Source organism: Danio rerio, chromosome 14 (assembly GCF_049306965.1).
Source record: "Danio rerio strain Tuebingen ecotype United States chromosome 14, GRCz12tu, whole genome shotgun sequence".
Taxonomy (NCBI): domain Eukaryota; kingdom Metazoa; phylum Chordata; class Actinopteri; order Cypriniformes; family Danionidae; genus Danio; species Danio rerio.
Window position 1 is genome coordinate 4,694,728 of NC_133189.1, and position 15,245 is coordinate 4,709,972.

The following is a 15,245-nucleotide window of genomic DNA, read 5'->3' on the forward strand; positions in this document are numbered from 1 at the left end:
GGAATAACTAAATACACTACAGAATGTTACGTTTGTAAACACGCACAAATTTGCCTTTATAGATGCAAAAAAACTGAAAAAAATTCAACCTGATTGAAAATTATTTTAATGATGGACAAAAGTTTCGATTGGCACAACATGAAGTTGAATTTATTTTTTAACGTGCCAAAAATTATAGATGAAAACTTTGAACTCAGTATGCAATAACCTTTAATCGATAACTAAATGCACAACAGAATGTTAAATTTGCAAACACAAGCACAAATTTGCTTTTTTGTATGCAGAAAACTGAACCCGATTTAAATTTTTTGAATGAAGGACGAAAGTTTCAGAGGCAGTCAGTGTGTCGATTAGTACAACATTTTTGGCAAGTAATGGTACTTTTACTTGAGTCAGATTTTTCAGTACTCTTGTCTCTGGATAGATGCTCCCATGTAGTCACAAACAAATCAATCGCATGAGCTGTTAAATGAATCATTCTCAAGCTTCAGGCTATTTGCACGTCACTGAAAGAGATGCTGCTATTTTAGCCAAATCTGTTGCTTTCTAGAACAGCCAGCTTATGTAACATGCTTAAAAAAACGAGAGGGAAAGGATTTTGTCCAACATAACATTTTCCCAAAATAAAAAAAGGTAAATGCAACCTATCTGTGCCCTGCAGATTGAGTTTGTTATCTGAGCCCAATGCGGCAGATGGACAGAACTCTCTCACCAGCATGGTGGCGTTGTAGCTTCTCCCGCTGTATGAAATCAGCTCCGCCATCTGGGTCAGATAAGCCAACCGGGCCTGAGACACAGAAATCACCTGAAAGAGTCGAGAGAGAAGAAGATGAATAAGAGAAACATATACATTTTCATCATGATTGAAGTATGAAAAACAAGGATATAACTATAAGCTACAATACTACAATATAAGCTATGAGGATATCCGATATGAGCTTTAACTGCAGCAGTGTATAGTGCAGGGGTGCCCAAACACGGTCCTTGAGGGCCGGTGTCCTTCATAGTTTAGTTCCAACCCAAATTAAACACACCTGAACCAACTAATTTAACTTTATAGGTATACAAAAAACTTCCAGGCAGATGTGTTGAAGGACCTACCTACCTACCTACCTACCTATCTATTGTTCTGTCTGTCTGTCTATCAGTCCTATCTGTCCATCCATCCATCCATCCATCCATCCATCCATCCATCCATCCATATCTATCTATCTATCTATCTATCTATCTATCTATCTATCTATCTATCTATCTATCTATCTATCTATCTATCTATCTATCTATCTATCTATCTATCTATCTATCTATCTATCTATCTATCTATCTATCTATCTATCTATCTATCTATCTATCTATCTATCGTTCTGTCTATCGTTCTGTCTATCGTTCTATCTATCTATCTATCTATCTATCTATCTATCTATCTATCTATCTATCTATCTATCTATCTATCTATCTATCTATCTATCTATCGTTCTGTCTATCGTTCTGTCTATCGTTCTATCTGTCCTATCTATCTATCTATCTATCTATCTATCTATCTATCTATCTATCTATCTATCTATCTATCTATCTATCTATCTATCTATCTATCTATCTATCTATCGTTCTGTCTATCGTTCTGTCTATCGTTCTATCTGTCCTATCTATCTATCTATCTATCTATCTATCTATCTATCTATCTATCTATCTATCTATCTATCTATCCATCCATCCATCCATCCATCCATCCATCCATCCATCCATCCATCCATCCATCCATCCATCCATCCATCCATCCATTGTTCTGTCCTATCGATCAATCAATCAATCAATCAATCAATCAATCAATCAATCAATCAATCAATCAATCAATCAATCAATCAATCTACCTACCTACCTACCTACCTACCTACCTACCTACCTACCTACCTACCTACCTACCTACCTATCTATCTATCTATCTATCTATCTATCTATCTATCTATCTATCTATCGTTCTGTCTATCAATATATCTATCATTGTATTGTTCTGTCGATCATTTTATTGATCTGTCTATCGCTCCATCCATTCATCCATCCAGATAGATATTAGAGTGTTGAGAAAAGCTTTTTTTCTCTCTAACCTTTTACAACAGTAATTAGTGGGGACGTTTTTGAAGAATCATGATTTACTTGTAAACCATCTGTGCGCACTTTTCACACAAATGTGTGTGTGCATATGCATGTTTAGTGAATGAGTCCCAATGTATTCACACTTGTTATACAATCAGTACTTCTACGTCACATATGAGTCCCCAAAAAACATGGTAAGGAGCATTTTGAAATGAAACTGAAGGCTGATATCTGAACACAAGTTGCCACAAGAGATGCACTTGAGCTTATGTGAACACTAGGTGGAAACAGTAATGCATCTCAGCTAACCACTTGTGATTGGATCACAACAAACACTAGTCAACACCAGTCGGAATAAGGAGTTGTGTTGCATTGTATAAAAGTGGTTTGTTTAGTATTGACCTTTAAATCTAAATTATACAATTTTGACCTTTAAAATGAATTAAATAAATAAAAAGAACAGCTTTTATTCTAAACGAAATAAAACAAATAAGACTTTCTCCAGAAGAAAAAATATTATAGGAAATACTGTGAAAAACTCCTTGCTCTGTTAAACATCATTAGGGAAATATTTGAAAACATTCATTTGAAGGCTAATAATTTTGACTTTAACTATATAAAAAAATGCATGAATAAAGTAACCTTCTGCCGTGGTTCTAGCAGGGCCTGGATCTTCTTCATGTGGTGGTTGAGAGCTTTCCGTAGGTCCTTTTCTCTCATGTTCCTCAGCAGAGTTGGAGAGATGAAGCTCTCTAAGCCAAACTCCTTTCTAATAAGCACACATACACATTAGATATGACTGTATTTTGTAATACAGCACAAGTCATTTGGAGTGTGTTTGTCTCTTACACAACGCTCTTAACAGATGCTCTCATGGTCTGTCCGCAGCTCGCCAGTTTCTCGTGCATGTGCAGAGCAGCGAGTCTCAGCGCTGTGTTGCATTTCATCTCTACAGCGTAGCGTTCCTTTAACACATCTCCAACACTCTACACACACATACAAGTACATGAAAGTAGCCGTCAGTGGCACATTTAAGTGATTATTCACCATGTGTTACCTGTTGGAAGAGGTACTCAAAGGCCATAGGATCGTCCTGCATGAGCTCCACTGGGTCTCTGGGGATGAAGCACACCCTGAACAGACACCTGTAGTCATGAGAATCCTTCTTCTGGACCACCTAAGAAAAAGCAGGAACACGATACAGCGGTTTATTACAAACTTAAGCCATGGGTGTACATCGTAAATGCAGACTAGGTTTGTATGGGAGCTTATAGTTATATATACAGTACTGTGCAAAAGTCTTAGCCCCCTAGTTACAGTATACTTGTTGTTTTAGTGACATTATATGTTACTTATCATTCTCTTTGTTAAAATACAACCAGAAAATACAGGTTCTAGTTGGATTTTTTTTTGGGTCTAATTGTTTAAGACATTTGAAAGAAAGTTAGAGAAACACGGAAGAATGAACGAAAAATACTGGGGTTTCTGTTTTGTTTTGATCTGCATTTCTATCAATGTTCCCTGAATTGATGGGATTGTGAATGCTGAAAAGTACAGACAGGTTTTAATTCGTCATGGAATTCCTGCTAGAAAGCCCCTCATTTGTAATAGTTTTATGTTTATACATGATATTGATCCTAAAACAATGTAAGGAAATCATATTTGGAGAGTAAACAGTAAACAGTAAACGGCCTCCACACAGTCCAGACCTGAATATTATCTGCAGTATGTTTGGGTAATATTATAGTCAGATTCACCTGCATCAAGTTTTGGAAGCTTATTGTTAATAATATGATTTATTTTCAGTATTACAGCACGCTGAGTACAATGCGACTGACAACATCAAACCTGAAAACATGAGACAAAATAATGTGTGAAATATTATAAAAACATCACATTTACTGTATATATCAAATCCAAAACCAAGTGATGGTAACAACTAACCCTCATCATTCATTTGGGAGACCAAAATGATGCATAACATTTTCTAATAAAGAAACCCAGAAATTGCTTGAAATTGCAAAATATTGATCAAAATATAATAACTGATAATAATAATAATATTTCCTTACATTTATATAGCGCTTTTCTGGGCACTCAAAGCGCTTTACACAATAATGGGGGATCTACTCATCCGCAACTAGTGTGCAGCATCCACACAGTGATGAAGCCAATTATGATATGGCGAGGGTGAGGAAGTCATGAAGGACAGAGGCCAGTGGGCAGATTTGGCCGGGATGCTGGGGTGAAACCCCGACTCTTTTTCGAAGGACATCCTGGGATTTTTAACGACCACAGAGAGTCGGGACCTCGGTTTAACGTCTCATACGAAAGAAAGAATATATTTGGGAGCATTTGTGCGAGTGCATATAATTGTTGCCGTGTGACCAGTTTTCACAGCAAAACATTCACCGCATGCGCAGATTTAGGAGACATTCAAGCATTAAGCATCTTTGCACCTAAAAACACCAAACGCAGCTTTTAGGAATGATTTAAAACAGTTGACATGTCAACTTGCTGCAGTAAACAAAGCCCATAATGCTTGCCCCGCCTTCAAACTCTTTTTATTGGCCCACTGCACTAGAACAGAATGCGCATGGATTGGTTAATATCAGCTGTCAATCACTCAGCTACAGCCGTGAAAATGTAAAGGTCTGGATCCGAGAGAATGAACACAACACTGACAGATTTAGTTTTAGAAACCACCAAAAGTTACTAATAATCTGATTAGTGATCATGTGCTGAATGTCAATCCAGCATTTACACTTTTCGAAGAGTGGATAAAAGACTTCCAGTGGTTAAAGTCCACTATGAAAATGACTAAAGCGTTCATCGTACAGCCAGTGGGACGGAGTTTTCAGGTAACAGTGTTTGCCACTGAATCTACACATTAAGCACGAGATGTTCAATTTAATCCTTCATTTAATCGTCACGATGCTGTCAGTTTGCGACTGATACCACATTCACCATCGCCAAAGAGCATGCAATCACCGAGATGAAACTAATATTGCAGTTCATGATAGACCGTAACTGCTATTAAGATGACGTATGCAAATAATAAGCTATATGTCAATATCATTTGTGCAATATCAGACAGCACCTCTGAGAAAAGCAACAGTTATTATTGTTAACTCAGTTAATCTTATTCACGTCAAGCAGTGTGTGCAAGGCCAGTGAGCGCATTCAGATTTTTTTGTTAGTTTTGATCAGAGTTAATTTCAAACGCAATAAATCTGTTGATATAAAACGTGTATTAAATGTGCTCATCATTTTTGGTGGGTGTGACTAAATGTTGTCTGGTGCGTCTACATTTTATAAGTTAGAGGCACCGGTGCTAACAAGAAAGCAGGTTCATTTCAAGCCCTGTTTTAATCCTCCCTTTTTTCTTTTATCTGTCAAAAAAATGAAGTATTAATGAATTTAAATCAATGTCAGAAACTTTTATCAGTAATATTTTGCTGTGTGTGTGAGTGTGTGTGTGAGTGTGTGTGTGTGTGTGTGTGTGTGTGTTACCTTCTGTATGAGCTCCTCGTCGTGCAGCAGCAGTAGTTTGGAGATGTTATACTGCTGTTCCAGGACCAGAGCGAAATGCTCAATGCAGCGAATGGACAGCTTCTCTTTCAGGGTCAACACGATGTCCTGCACATGCAGACAGTCAATACAAATCTTTTGCTGAACGGATCCACCAATTTTGATGCTCATAAATGTTCATAAAGTCCTCAAGCTGCAGGAATGAGGAGGTTTGCTGAAGGTGCAGCTGTCGTGCAGTGAGGGGTTTGCATCTTTAATACACGATGACAGTGTTTGCATTTATTGAACGGTAAGAATGATTAATTAATCCATATGAAGCAGTCATATAAAAGTCACATCGGGTCTTCAGTTCGGGCTCAGGTGAGCTTTGCACTCACACTACAAGCGTACCGCGCTAAAACTCAACCGAACCGCGCTCTGGCACACCCATTCCAACCGGCCAACTGAACTGCTCCTGGGCCCGATTCGGAGCACTCACACTAGTGAAACAAACCGGGAAATGGGGGTCAAATGTGCCTGGATATGGTTCGGATAGCCTTGTGTGAATACACTATGTTAATAAACCACTCCATCACTGAAAGCCAGTGGCGGTACTTTTGGGTGGGGGCGGGGGGGTCTGGATCCCCCATGTAAACAAGCTTGGCCCCCCTCCAGCCCCCCTAAATTTAGACGCTTATTTTTGTGTCACAACTAAAATGGCACAAAGAAGTGAGATCAGCCATCGGTGGTAGATGGAGATATGACTGAGACCTTTCTTGCGCACTCTTGTTGTCACGTGCACTCGCTCTCTCTGCTTTCCAGTTATTGTACAATGATGGTTTGTTCTGTAGACTATAAAAAAAAGCAGCCTAATTGGGCTAATAATTTTGTTCTTAAAATGGCGTTTAAAAAAATTTATAACTGCTTTTATTCTAACCGAAATAAAACAAACAAGACTTTCTCTAGAAGAAAAAATATTATCAGACATACTGTGAAAGTTTCCTTGCTCTGGTAAACATAATTTGGGAAATATTTAAAAAAGAGAAAAACATTCAAAGGGGGGCTAATAATTCTGACTTCAACCGAATACCTACATACATACATACAGTACATACACCTTTTTGCTGAAATAATATAATTTTCCAACATAATTTAATTTCTCAAAAGTTTTTAATTCATCAAATTTTAATAAAAGTTCTTTTGAAAGTAAAAGAAAAGTAGTTTAGTATAGTAATAGTGGAATAGAACAGTAAATGTGTAGTAATAGTAGTATAGTAACTTTTACTATAGTACTCAATAGTAAAAGTGTACTATAGAATAGTAACCATAGTATCTACAGACCTTGACAGTTGTGGTCTTGTGAAACTTGAAGGCTTTGGTCTGGCCGTTCTCCAGGTAGACCTTCAGAACGTTGGGCAGGAAGAGAAGAGAGTTTCCCTGCAAACAGCGAATGAAACGAGGCTTATTAAAATCGCATGCTATCATGTTTTAAGTATGAGTGTAGGTATTAAAACACTGAGGTGGTTTATGACATGCCTTGTGTCCTTGTAACTCATATTTAACACAGGGTTTCTGCAGGTTTCATCAAGTTAAATTTAAGACTTTTTAGGCCCTTTTAAGACCATTAGGAATGACGTTTTAGGCTTATGCAGGGTTAAGATTTTTTTTCTAATGGCCTGGTATTATCATGAGGAATCATGTGATTGTTTTTAGTTTTTTTTTTTCCTTATTAGGGAATTTAATTTGGGGAATTTGCAGTAAAAATGTCTAACAGCTGTTGTCAATTGTACCTCTTTGCAATAAAAAAAGTAAAAAAAATTAATAAATTATTGAGATGTACTTTTGGTGATTGTATGAATATCGGCCCAATAAGTAACTTTATTTAGCAAAATTAAGACCTGTTTAAAATGGAAAAAGACCTACAACACAACATTTCAGTGGATTTAAGACTTTTTAAGGCCTAAAATTTAGTTTTTGAAATTTAAGACTTTTTAAGACCGAGCGGACACCCTGTAACAGGGACTTTTGACATTCAAAATAGAGGGATAGATTAGGGCTAGGGCCAGCGTTGTTTTTTTTTACCACCAATACCAACATGTATGTGTGTGTTTACCTGAGTGTGTCCGTTGACGACCACCTCTTCTGCAAAGCGCACTTTAACGGGGTTTCTCCTCAGGCGAGCTCTCTTCTCCGCTGTTATGAATGAAGACTTAGGATTCTGGAAACAAAAACAAAGTTCTTTAAATTCCAGCAGCTGTCTGTGAAACACAAAAATGATGTATAATCGTTCTGGGTAACACTTTATAATAACTACACACTATAAATCATTTATTAAGCATTAGCAAATAGTGAACTCATCATCTGTTAAACATTAACTCTACATTAATAAGCGTTAGTAAGCAGTTTACTACTGCAGCTACAAATGCTCCATTCTTGACTTATAAGCATGTATATAATGTGGTTAATAATTGTATTTTCATACTTAGTTAATGATTTATTTTTCATTACTAAATTAAGGATCGAATTATTTACAAATTGTTATTAAGAGTAGTTGAGGGTTTTTAGGATCATTCAGAATGAGTTAGTAAATGATTAATAAACTATTGAAATCAACGATTATATGTCTTATTATTCAGGCATATACTAATAATTACTATATATGTTAGTAAATGCTTTATTAACTCAACTTCATGCAGTTTTGTGACCTAATCTAAAGTGAGGACTATTCATGCTTTATAAATCCCTTATAAATGACAAATAAAGGCTCAGTTAAATTCTAAACAGGAAAAATGACATTATTTATTCCTATTCATTTAAAGATACACAAATGAAACTGTACTGCAAATGAAAAATAAATCTTTGCAAGCTTATCTAAAATAAAATTACTGTAGAGTTTAATTATTGCATCTTATTATAATGTTAAATTATTATATTGTTGTTGTTTTATCCAGTTTTATGTCGTGTTTTGACACTCCTGTTATTCAGCAATGTTTAAACTTTACAGTAATTTTACTTTTTAGATAATATTGCAAAGATTATTGTTCATTTGATTCTGAGCCTTTATTTGTCATTTATAAGGGATTTATAAAGCATGAATAGTCCTCACTTTAGATTAGGTCACAAAACTGCATGAAGTTGAGTTAATAAAGCATTTACTAACATATTAGTTAACTATTAGTATATGCCTGAATAATAAGATATATAAACGTTGATTTCAATAGTTTATTAATCATTTACTAACTCATTCTGAATGATCCGAAAAACCCTCAACTACTCCTAAATACAAACGGTTTGTAAATAATTCGATACTTAATTTAGTAATGAAAAATAAATCATTAACAGAGTATGAAAATACAATTATTAACCACATTATATAGGTGCTTATAAGTCAAGAATAGAGCATTTGTAGCTGCAGTTATAAACTGCTTACTAACGTTTATTAATGTAAAGTTAATGCTTAACAGATAATGAATTCACTACTTGCTCATGCTTAATAAATGATTTATAATGTGTAGTTATTATAAAGTGTTACCTAGTTTGGAATACGATTCACACCATAAGACAATCTCAAAACATTATGGATTTCTATGAGTGGGCTTGACAAACCACCTGTAGAAACACTCTTCTTTGTATATATAAAACCTCCCGCCTCATAACTCTAGCTAGCACTTAATTCTCTGATCATTGACAGTTCTATTGTATAATCAGCGCTTGTTGTGTGCATTGCCTCTTCTTCTTGAATCGCTGAATGCCTCTCCTCAAGTCTAAATTGAAATGTGAACCATTTCTTGATTGCGCCTTTACAAACTGATGCAACAAACAAAAGGAGGAATAATCTTCAGTGTACACACCGTCATGTTTCTGAGGATCGTCATGGTTACAGAGTCCTGGCAATCCCTGAGGGCGGAGCATAACATGATGACATCATTATAAAATCATGTCCTCGTCGTATTTACCAGCTTGGTACAATACAAGCAAAGGAACATTAATTCAGCAGAGTTATTTTAGTAGTGTGTATTTTAATAATCTGATCAGTCACCTAATCATCTGCTCCGCGTTTTCAGGGGAAAGATCATCTATGGCTTTATTGTTCACTTTTAATATCTGATCTCCAGGAAAAAGATGACCATCTGCTGGACCACCTACAAATAAACACACACACACACACACACACACATATCAAATATTAAGACACAGCTCGAGTTTCCTGCATTTTGAACTTCAATGTAAGTTGATATTTTACATTCTTCAAGTCAAGTACTTAGAAAACAAGATTTATTCATGAATCAACTGCACAGTATGAATAATATGCCACAGTTTGATGCTTTGTTTTAACATTAAATATACGTAATATCTATAGAAATGGATGTTATACAAGTGTGACTGTGAAAGTTGTTTTGGTTTCATGTGGATGGAGTGTATTTGAGTCTGTATTTTGAAATTTATTTGCTGAGTTTACATTGAAATTACCCCAACATACAGAGCTCAGCATAACTGAGCACACCCCATTCTGAAAATGAATATTTTTATTTATTTCTCAGTGATTAGATTTTGGTGCATTTGAACAAAACAGATTTACTAAATGGACATATTTATTAAACTAATATTTCAGTCACCTAACATCTTCAGAAATAGAAAGATAATCCATTTAAACTAAAGCTAAATATTAAATCAACTATTATTTTAAATATTATTAAATAATTTAAATATTATTTTCGCTTCTCTTGATTTGTCCTCTTTTTTTAAAATTTGTATTTAATATTGTTCTATACCATATACATTTTTGACCATTATCGCCAGTTATTATGTTAGATCAGCTCCATATTTGGCTTCAGTGCTGATTAATCTAATGTATATGCACAAATATTATAATGTACAGCATCTTATAGAAAATATAGGCTGAGCACTGTATATCTGTATTATTCAGTCATTCATTCAGCTTACTCCCTTATTCAACAGGGGTCGCCACAGCGAAATGAACCGCCAACTATTCCAGCATGTTTCACACAGCGGATGCAACCCAGTACTGGGAAACACCCATACACTCTCACATTCACGCCTATACATAAACGACCAATTTAGTTAATCCAATTCACCTATAGCACATGTGTTTGGGACTGTGGGGGACACCAGAGCACGCGGAGGAAACCCACGCCAACATGGGGCGAACATGAAAACTCCACACTGAAATGCCAACTGGACCAGCCGGGACTCGAACCAGCGACCTTCTTGCTGTGAGGCATATATATCTATTATTAAAATGTGTTGCTTTGCAAAATTCCTCTTATGCATCAACCGCTCAACAAACTTGTCTTAGCATAACTGCGAGCAAAAGTCGTAAGTAGCACACTCCACTAATGAATGCGTGCTAAAAAAACTTTTCGAAGGCGCAAAGAGTGTGAAAGTTGCGATTGTGGATTTATTATTCATGTCACGTCTGCTTCTTGTGTGTGTGTGTGTGTGTGTGTGTGTGTGTGTGGAGTGTCTGACTGGGAGTCTCTGCTCTGCTCTGTTCTGCCATTTACACTCATTTGTCTCCGAGCCAAAATACACACACATTCACACACACACACACACAATCTGCCCTTCTGCCCTGACAACATCCCCTTATTCCCTGACGGTTCTCAGGCCTGCTAGAATAACCACCAATGCCTGGCAGATCTCTCTCTCTCTCTCTCTGTCTCTCTCTTTCTCTCCTTTCACATAATTATGTGCAGTAGGGCTGCGAGCGTCTCCCTCTGGGCTTTTATCAGCTGTTTCTGCTGCAAAAAAAGAGAGAAGTCAGCACTGCGGGATGACTGTGTGTGTGTGTGTGTGTATGTGAGAACGTACACACACTAGCTTTGCTGCAAGATCCAGTTCACTGTCTACTATCTGTATAGACAGCTGCCTTCCGAGGAGACTAAAACGGAGCTTTATCTGTGGCTGATTTGGAGCGTCAACAAAAGGCGGGAAGACCTCCATTCAGAGATATTTCTCTCTCTCTCTGTTTTCATGCACATTAAAAACCGTGTCAGCTGAGTCTCTGTAACTGGGGCAATGATGTTGACGTGCGAGCTTGAATGTGATTCTCTGGCTCTTTTACTTATGAAATGTGTTTGTTTGGCCATCTAGTTATGTTTTAGAATTGAAAAAGTCTAGCTGTTTTGCAAACGCTCTGCAGTGTTTCTGCAGTCTTCTCCTAAGAGAAAGATCAATTCTGAAGTGCTGAAACAAGTTTAATCTTAAAAGCGGAGTACTAGTGTCCATGTAAATGTGAACGTGCCAGATGAAGTCGCAAGCTGTCAAAGACAGTCCATTTCTCTGCCTTTAAGCTGCTTCCATGAGCCCTCAAATGTTTCATTAAGGCCCCGTTTACGCTAATGCGTTTTCGTTTTAAAACGCATAGGTTTTGCTACGGTTACGCCATCCGTTCACACTAAGCTGGAGTTCTCGAGCACCAAAAACAGAGCGTTTTGAAAACGCTGGAGAGGCCGCTTTCATTCTAAAACGTTGCTGCTCCGTCTCAGTGTGGATGTGGGAAAACGGAGACATCTGGAAACGGAGGCGGGGCTGCAAACGTTCGCCTCTCTGATTGGGGATTTTCCTCAATATTAAGTAGCCTAGGCACACAGTTCAGTCTCGCATTCTCTCCTTGTAAGTTCAGACTTCGCAAGTTTGATCAAGGCTGCAGTCTCCCCCTTCTCAGTTTGATATGAAAAACAGACTACCGAGGACACGGGGAAATTTTTTAAAGGGAACAGTGTACTTTATAACTTCATTCACATCACCCTTGGCTACGTTGTTTCACTTTCTCAACAATAAAATGTAAACATGATTTGAGGAACTGCCTATTTTCATTTTGATATTAGCAATTTAACAGACAGCAGAAATGTTGAGGCGTCGTGCTGCATATATGAGCGTCATCTTCACTGTGTGGATATTTATAACTAAATGGAGCCGATAACAACTGTCTCCTTTCAATTTCAGTGAAAATACGAAACACACCCTCTCTTTTGCTGAATATCAGTTTTAATTATCGATAATGGCCATTATAAAAGTATAACAGACAATAAGTTTATACCTTATAGGAAATAAAGGCAAGCGATCAGTCAATGTACATGGATTAATCATTAACTTATCTTTGCGCTCAGCCAAAACACGTTACCTGAGAACAAGTAATAGATTCCAATGACCAAAGTCGGGGAATATGTTGTTAGATAAAGACAACCAGATGAATGAAATATCACGTTTAGCAAATATAGCGAGATTAGATCCAGCGGGAGATGCTTGATGAGCTGTCCGACTAGCAGAGCTCTCATCTGGGTAGATAGGCTGCAGCGCTTGCTTGAAAGTGTGTGTGTGATGTTCGTGATGTGCGTTTTCAGCGTTTTGGTGTGGACGGAGAGCTGTTCAGAAACGCTGGGTAAAACACGAGTGTGGACGCGGATCGTTTTCATTCTAAAACGCCGTTTTAAAACTAAAATGCACTAGAGTAAACGGGGCCTAAGTTTGACGTGTTTACCCCCTACAGGCAACTTTTGTAAAGCGTCTGCTTTAACATTGCTGTGTCAGAATCCTTGCTTCTAAAATACAGCTATACTTTAAAATGCTCAATTTTTAAGTACACACACACACACACACACACACACGCACATAAACACACACACCAGCTCAAGCGCACGTCCTTTCTCACAGTTTTCACATTCAATCTGACACACACGTGACATCTCCAGATCCAAATAACCAGAGGAAAACCTCATCTCCGGGGTCTTTATAAAATATGATGCACAGACTTATTAATAATTCCTACTTGTCTTCCTCGTGATGAAGAGTTTAGGCAAAATCTGATATGTAGCGGAGGAAAAAAAATGAGTTTGTCAGATGTTGGATTCGAACCGGGTTCATGCGTCAAAACATGTTACCATGCGTTTTACGAGCTACGCCACTCACGCTGTTATGGATGCTGCAAAGTTAGTGTGCTTTCACACCTGTGAATCGATTTAGTTGTTCCGAAACAGAGATTACAATTGTTACATTGTTGCTCTTTGCTCTTGAAGCGGTTTGCTTTCACACTGCAAAGTTTCTAATCAGACCAAAAGAGCTAAAACAAGTCACGTGCGAGTAAACTCTCCTCACATTGGTCAGAGTGTCAGGGTTTATTTTGCAGCGTCCCGCTCAGCTGTCAGGAGAGGTGGTGGTTTGGTGGTGATTGACAGGGTGCGCGCGACGTGTCTGAGGAGAGACGCGGTGGGGAGGGGTGAGAAGGGTGCGCGGCGATGCCTATTTGAGGACTGGGAGAGAGACGCGAGATTACCGGGAGATCATCACTCGTTTGCGGGCATCCAGAGACTCGCGAAACTGACCCGCCCTACTCATAATTCTCTCTTCATACAGCCGTAAGCCTATTACATATCCATAAAACACTGTGATATAACCGCGCTCGGATCGGATCGCTTTCTCACTGCAATCGAACCGCTCCAGGGTTCGTTTCAATCGAGCCGAGACCCACTTATTCAAGTGATCTCGGAGCGATTACTTTGGCGCGGAACAGAGCGCGATTGCCCTGTTCAGATATGCCAAATGAACCGCGCTAACTGGGCAAACAAGATACGTTCCGAAACAAAAGTGTAGGTGTGAAAGCACCCTAATACACCTTTACATCGCACTATTTCTTTTTTAATCCACTCAGTGCGATGTTCAGATTTAACTGTGTTACCCGCATCAGCTAAACTCTCCCACTCTATTTTTTTTCTTTTGTTATTAATTCTGGAGGACAAACTTGCAAATAACACCGCTTTTCTCCGGTCTACCTCTGAAAGCAGCACCCCCAATTCACATTCTGTTTAAAGTTTCTCTTTTGCTTGCTTTTGCTTTTTCGTTGGGTTTTGCCAAAGTAGAGTCATTAGCATATTCATACGGGGGAGGAGGCAGGGAGGGGTTTTGCACTCGTGCATGTTGCGCTCAATTTCACATTCATTCGGTTGTACAAAGAGAACATGCGTGGGATTCGGCGTACGCAGTGTTTCATACATCTGAATTTTTTATTGTGTACGCACATTTACAGCTTTGTGCGTACACAATGTTCTAGTAGGATTTCAAAGCAAGTCTTTGTACATGAGGTCCGCTGTACTGCGCGCATTGTCTGTGTGTGTGTGTATGTGTTAGTGTGTGTGTGTGTGTGTGTTTGTGTGTTTGTGTATGTGTGTGTGTGTGTGTGTAATCCACTTAGAATCCAACATGGAAATCATTTTTGTTTGTTAATGGCCACCAAAAAAACTAAAAAGTTAATAGCTATTTCTTAGCCACATATTTTAAATAGTGGCAAAATTATGCCTGTGAATCTAGAATTTAAACATTTTTAATATGTTAATAAATGTATGATGAGCAAAATTCAAGATTTTATGCAAATGAAAGAGCAGTATGAAAAATGTGCTGGTATTTTAATTCAATTCTAAATAATTTTGATAAAAATGGCTTGCCAAACTGACAACTCTTTTTTTTATTTTTATTTTTTTATTTTTTTCAGTTTCTTAAATTTGTACCTATGTAATTGTCTGGTTCTAAGACTTTAGAAACATATGTTTTCTTTTAGCCTCATTGTTTAATTTTGCCACCATGTTGCCATCTTTTCGCTGTACTGGTTGTTGCCAGGTTACAAA

At 37.7% G+C, this 15,245-nt stretch overlaps 1 protein-coding gene across 3 annotated transcripts in view; it reads right to left on the reverse strand.

The window, feature by feature from the left end:
* The window catches only part of frmpd1b (FERM and PDZ domain containing 1b), an 83,717-nt gene that overhangs the window by 10,787 nt on the left and 57,685 nt on the right, over positions 1-15,245 (reverse strand). For all 3 annotated transcript variants that reach the window (XM_073922442.1, XM_009307688.5, XM_068213289.2), the window contains 9 exons: positions 9,644-9,746; positions 9,456-9,501; positions 7,718-7,822; positions 6,946-7,041; positions 5,608-5,733; positions 3,152-3,271; positions 2,944-3,080; positions 2,737-2,863; positions 713-805 (listed from right to left, as the gene is read on the reverse strand). In XM_073922442.1, the coding sequence (XP_073778543.1) occupies positions 713-805; positions 2,737-2,863; positions 2,944-3,080; positions 3,152-3,271; positions 5,608-5,733; positions 6,946-7,041; positions 7,718-7,822; positions 9,456-9,501; positions 9,644-9,746 (953 nt within the window). The remainder of the gene's footprint in view (positions 1-712; positions 806-2,736; positions 2,864-2,943; positions 3,081-3,151; positions 3,272-5,607; positions 5,734-6,945; positions 7,042-7,717; positions 7,823-9,455; positions 9,502-9,643; positions 9,747-15,245) is intronic.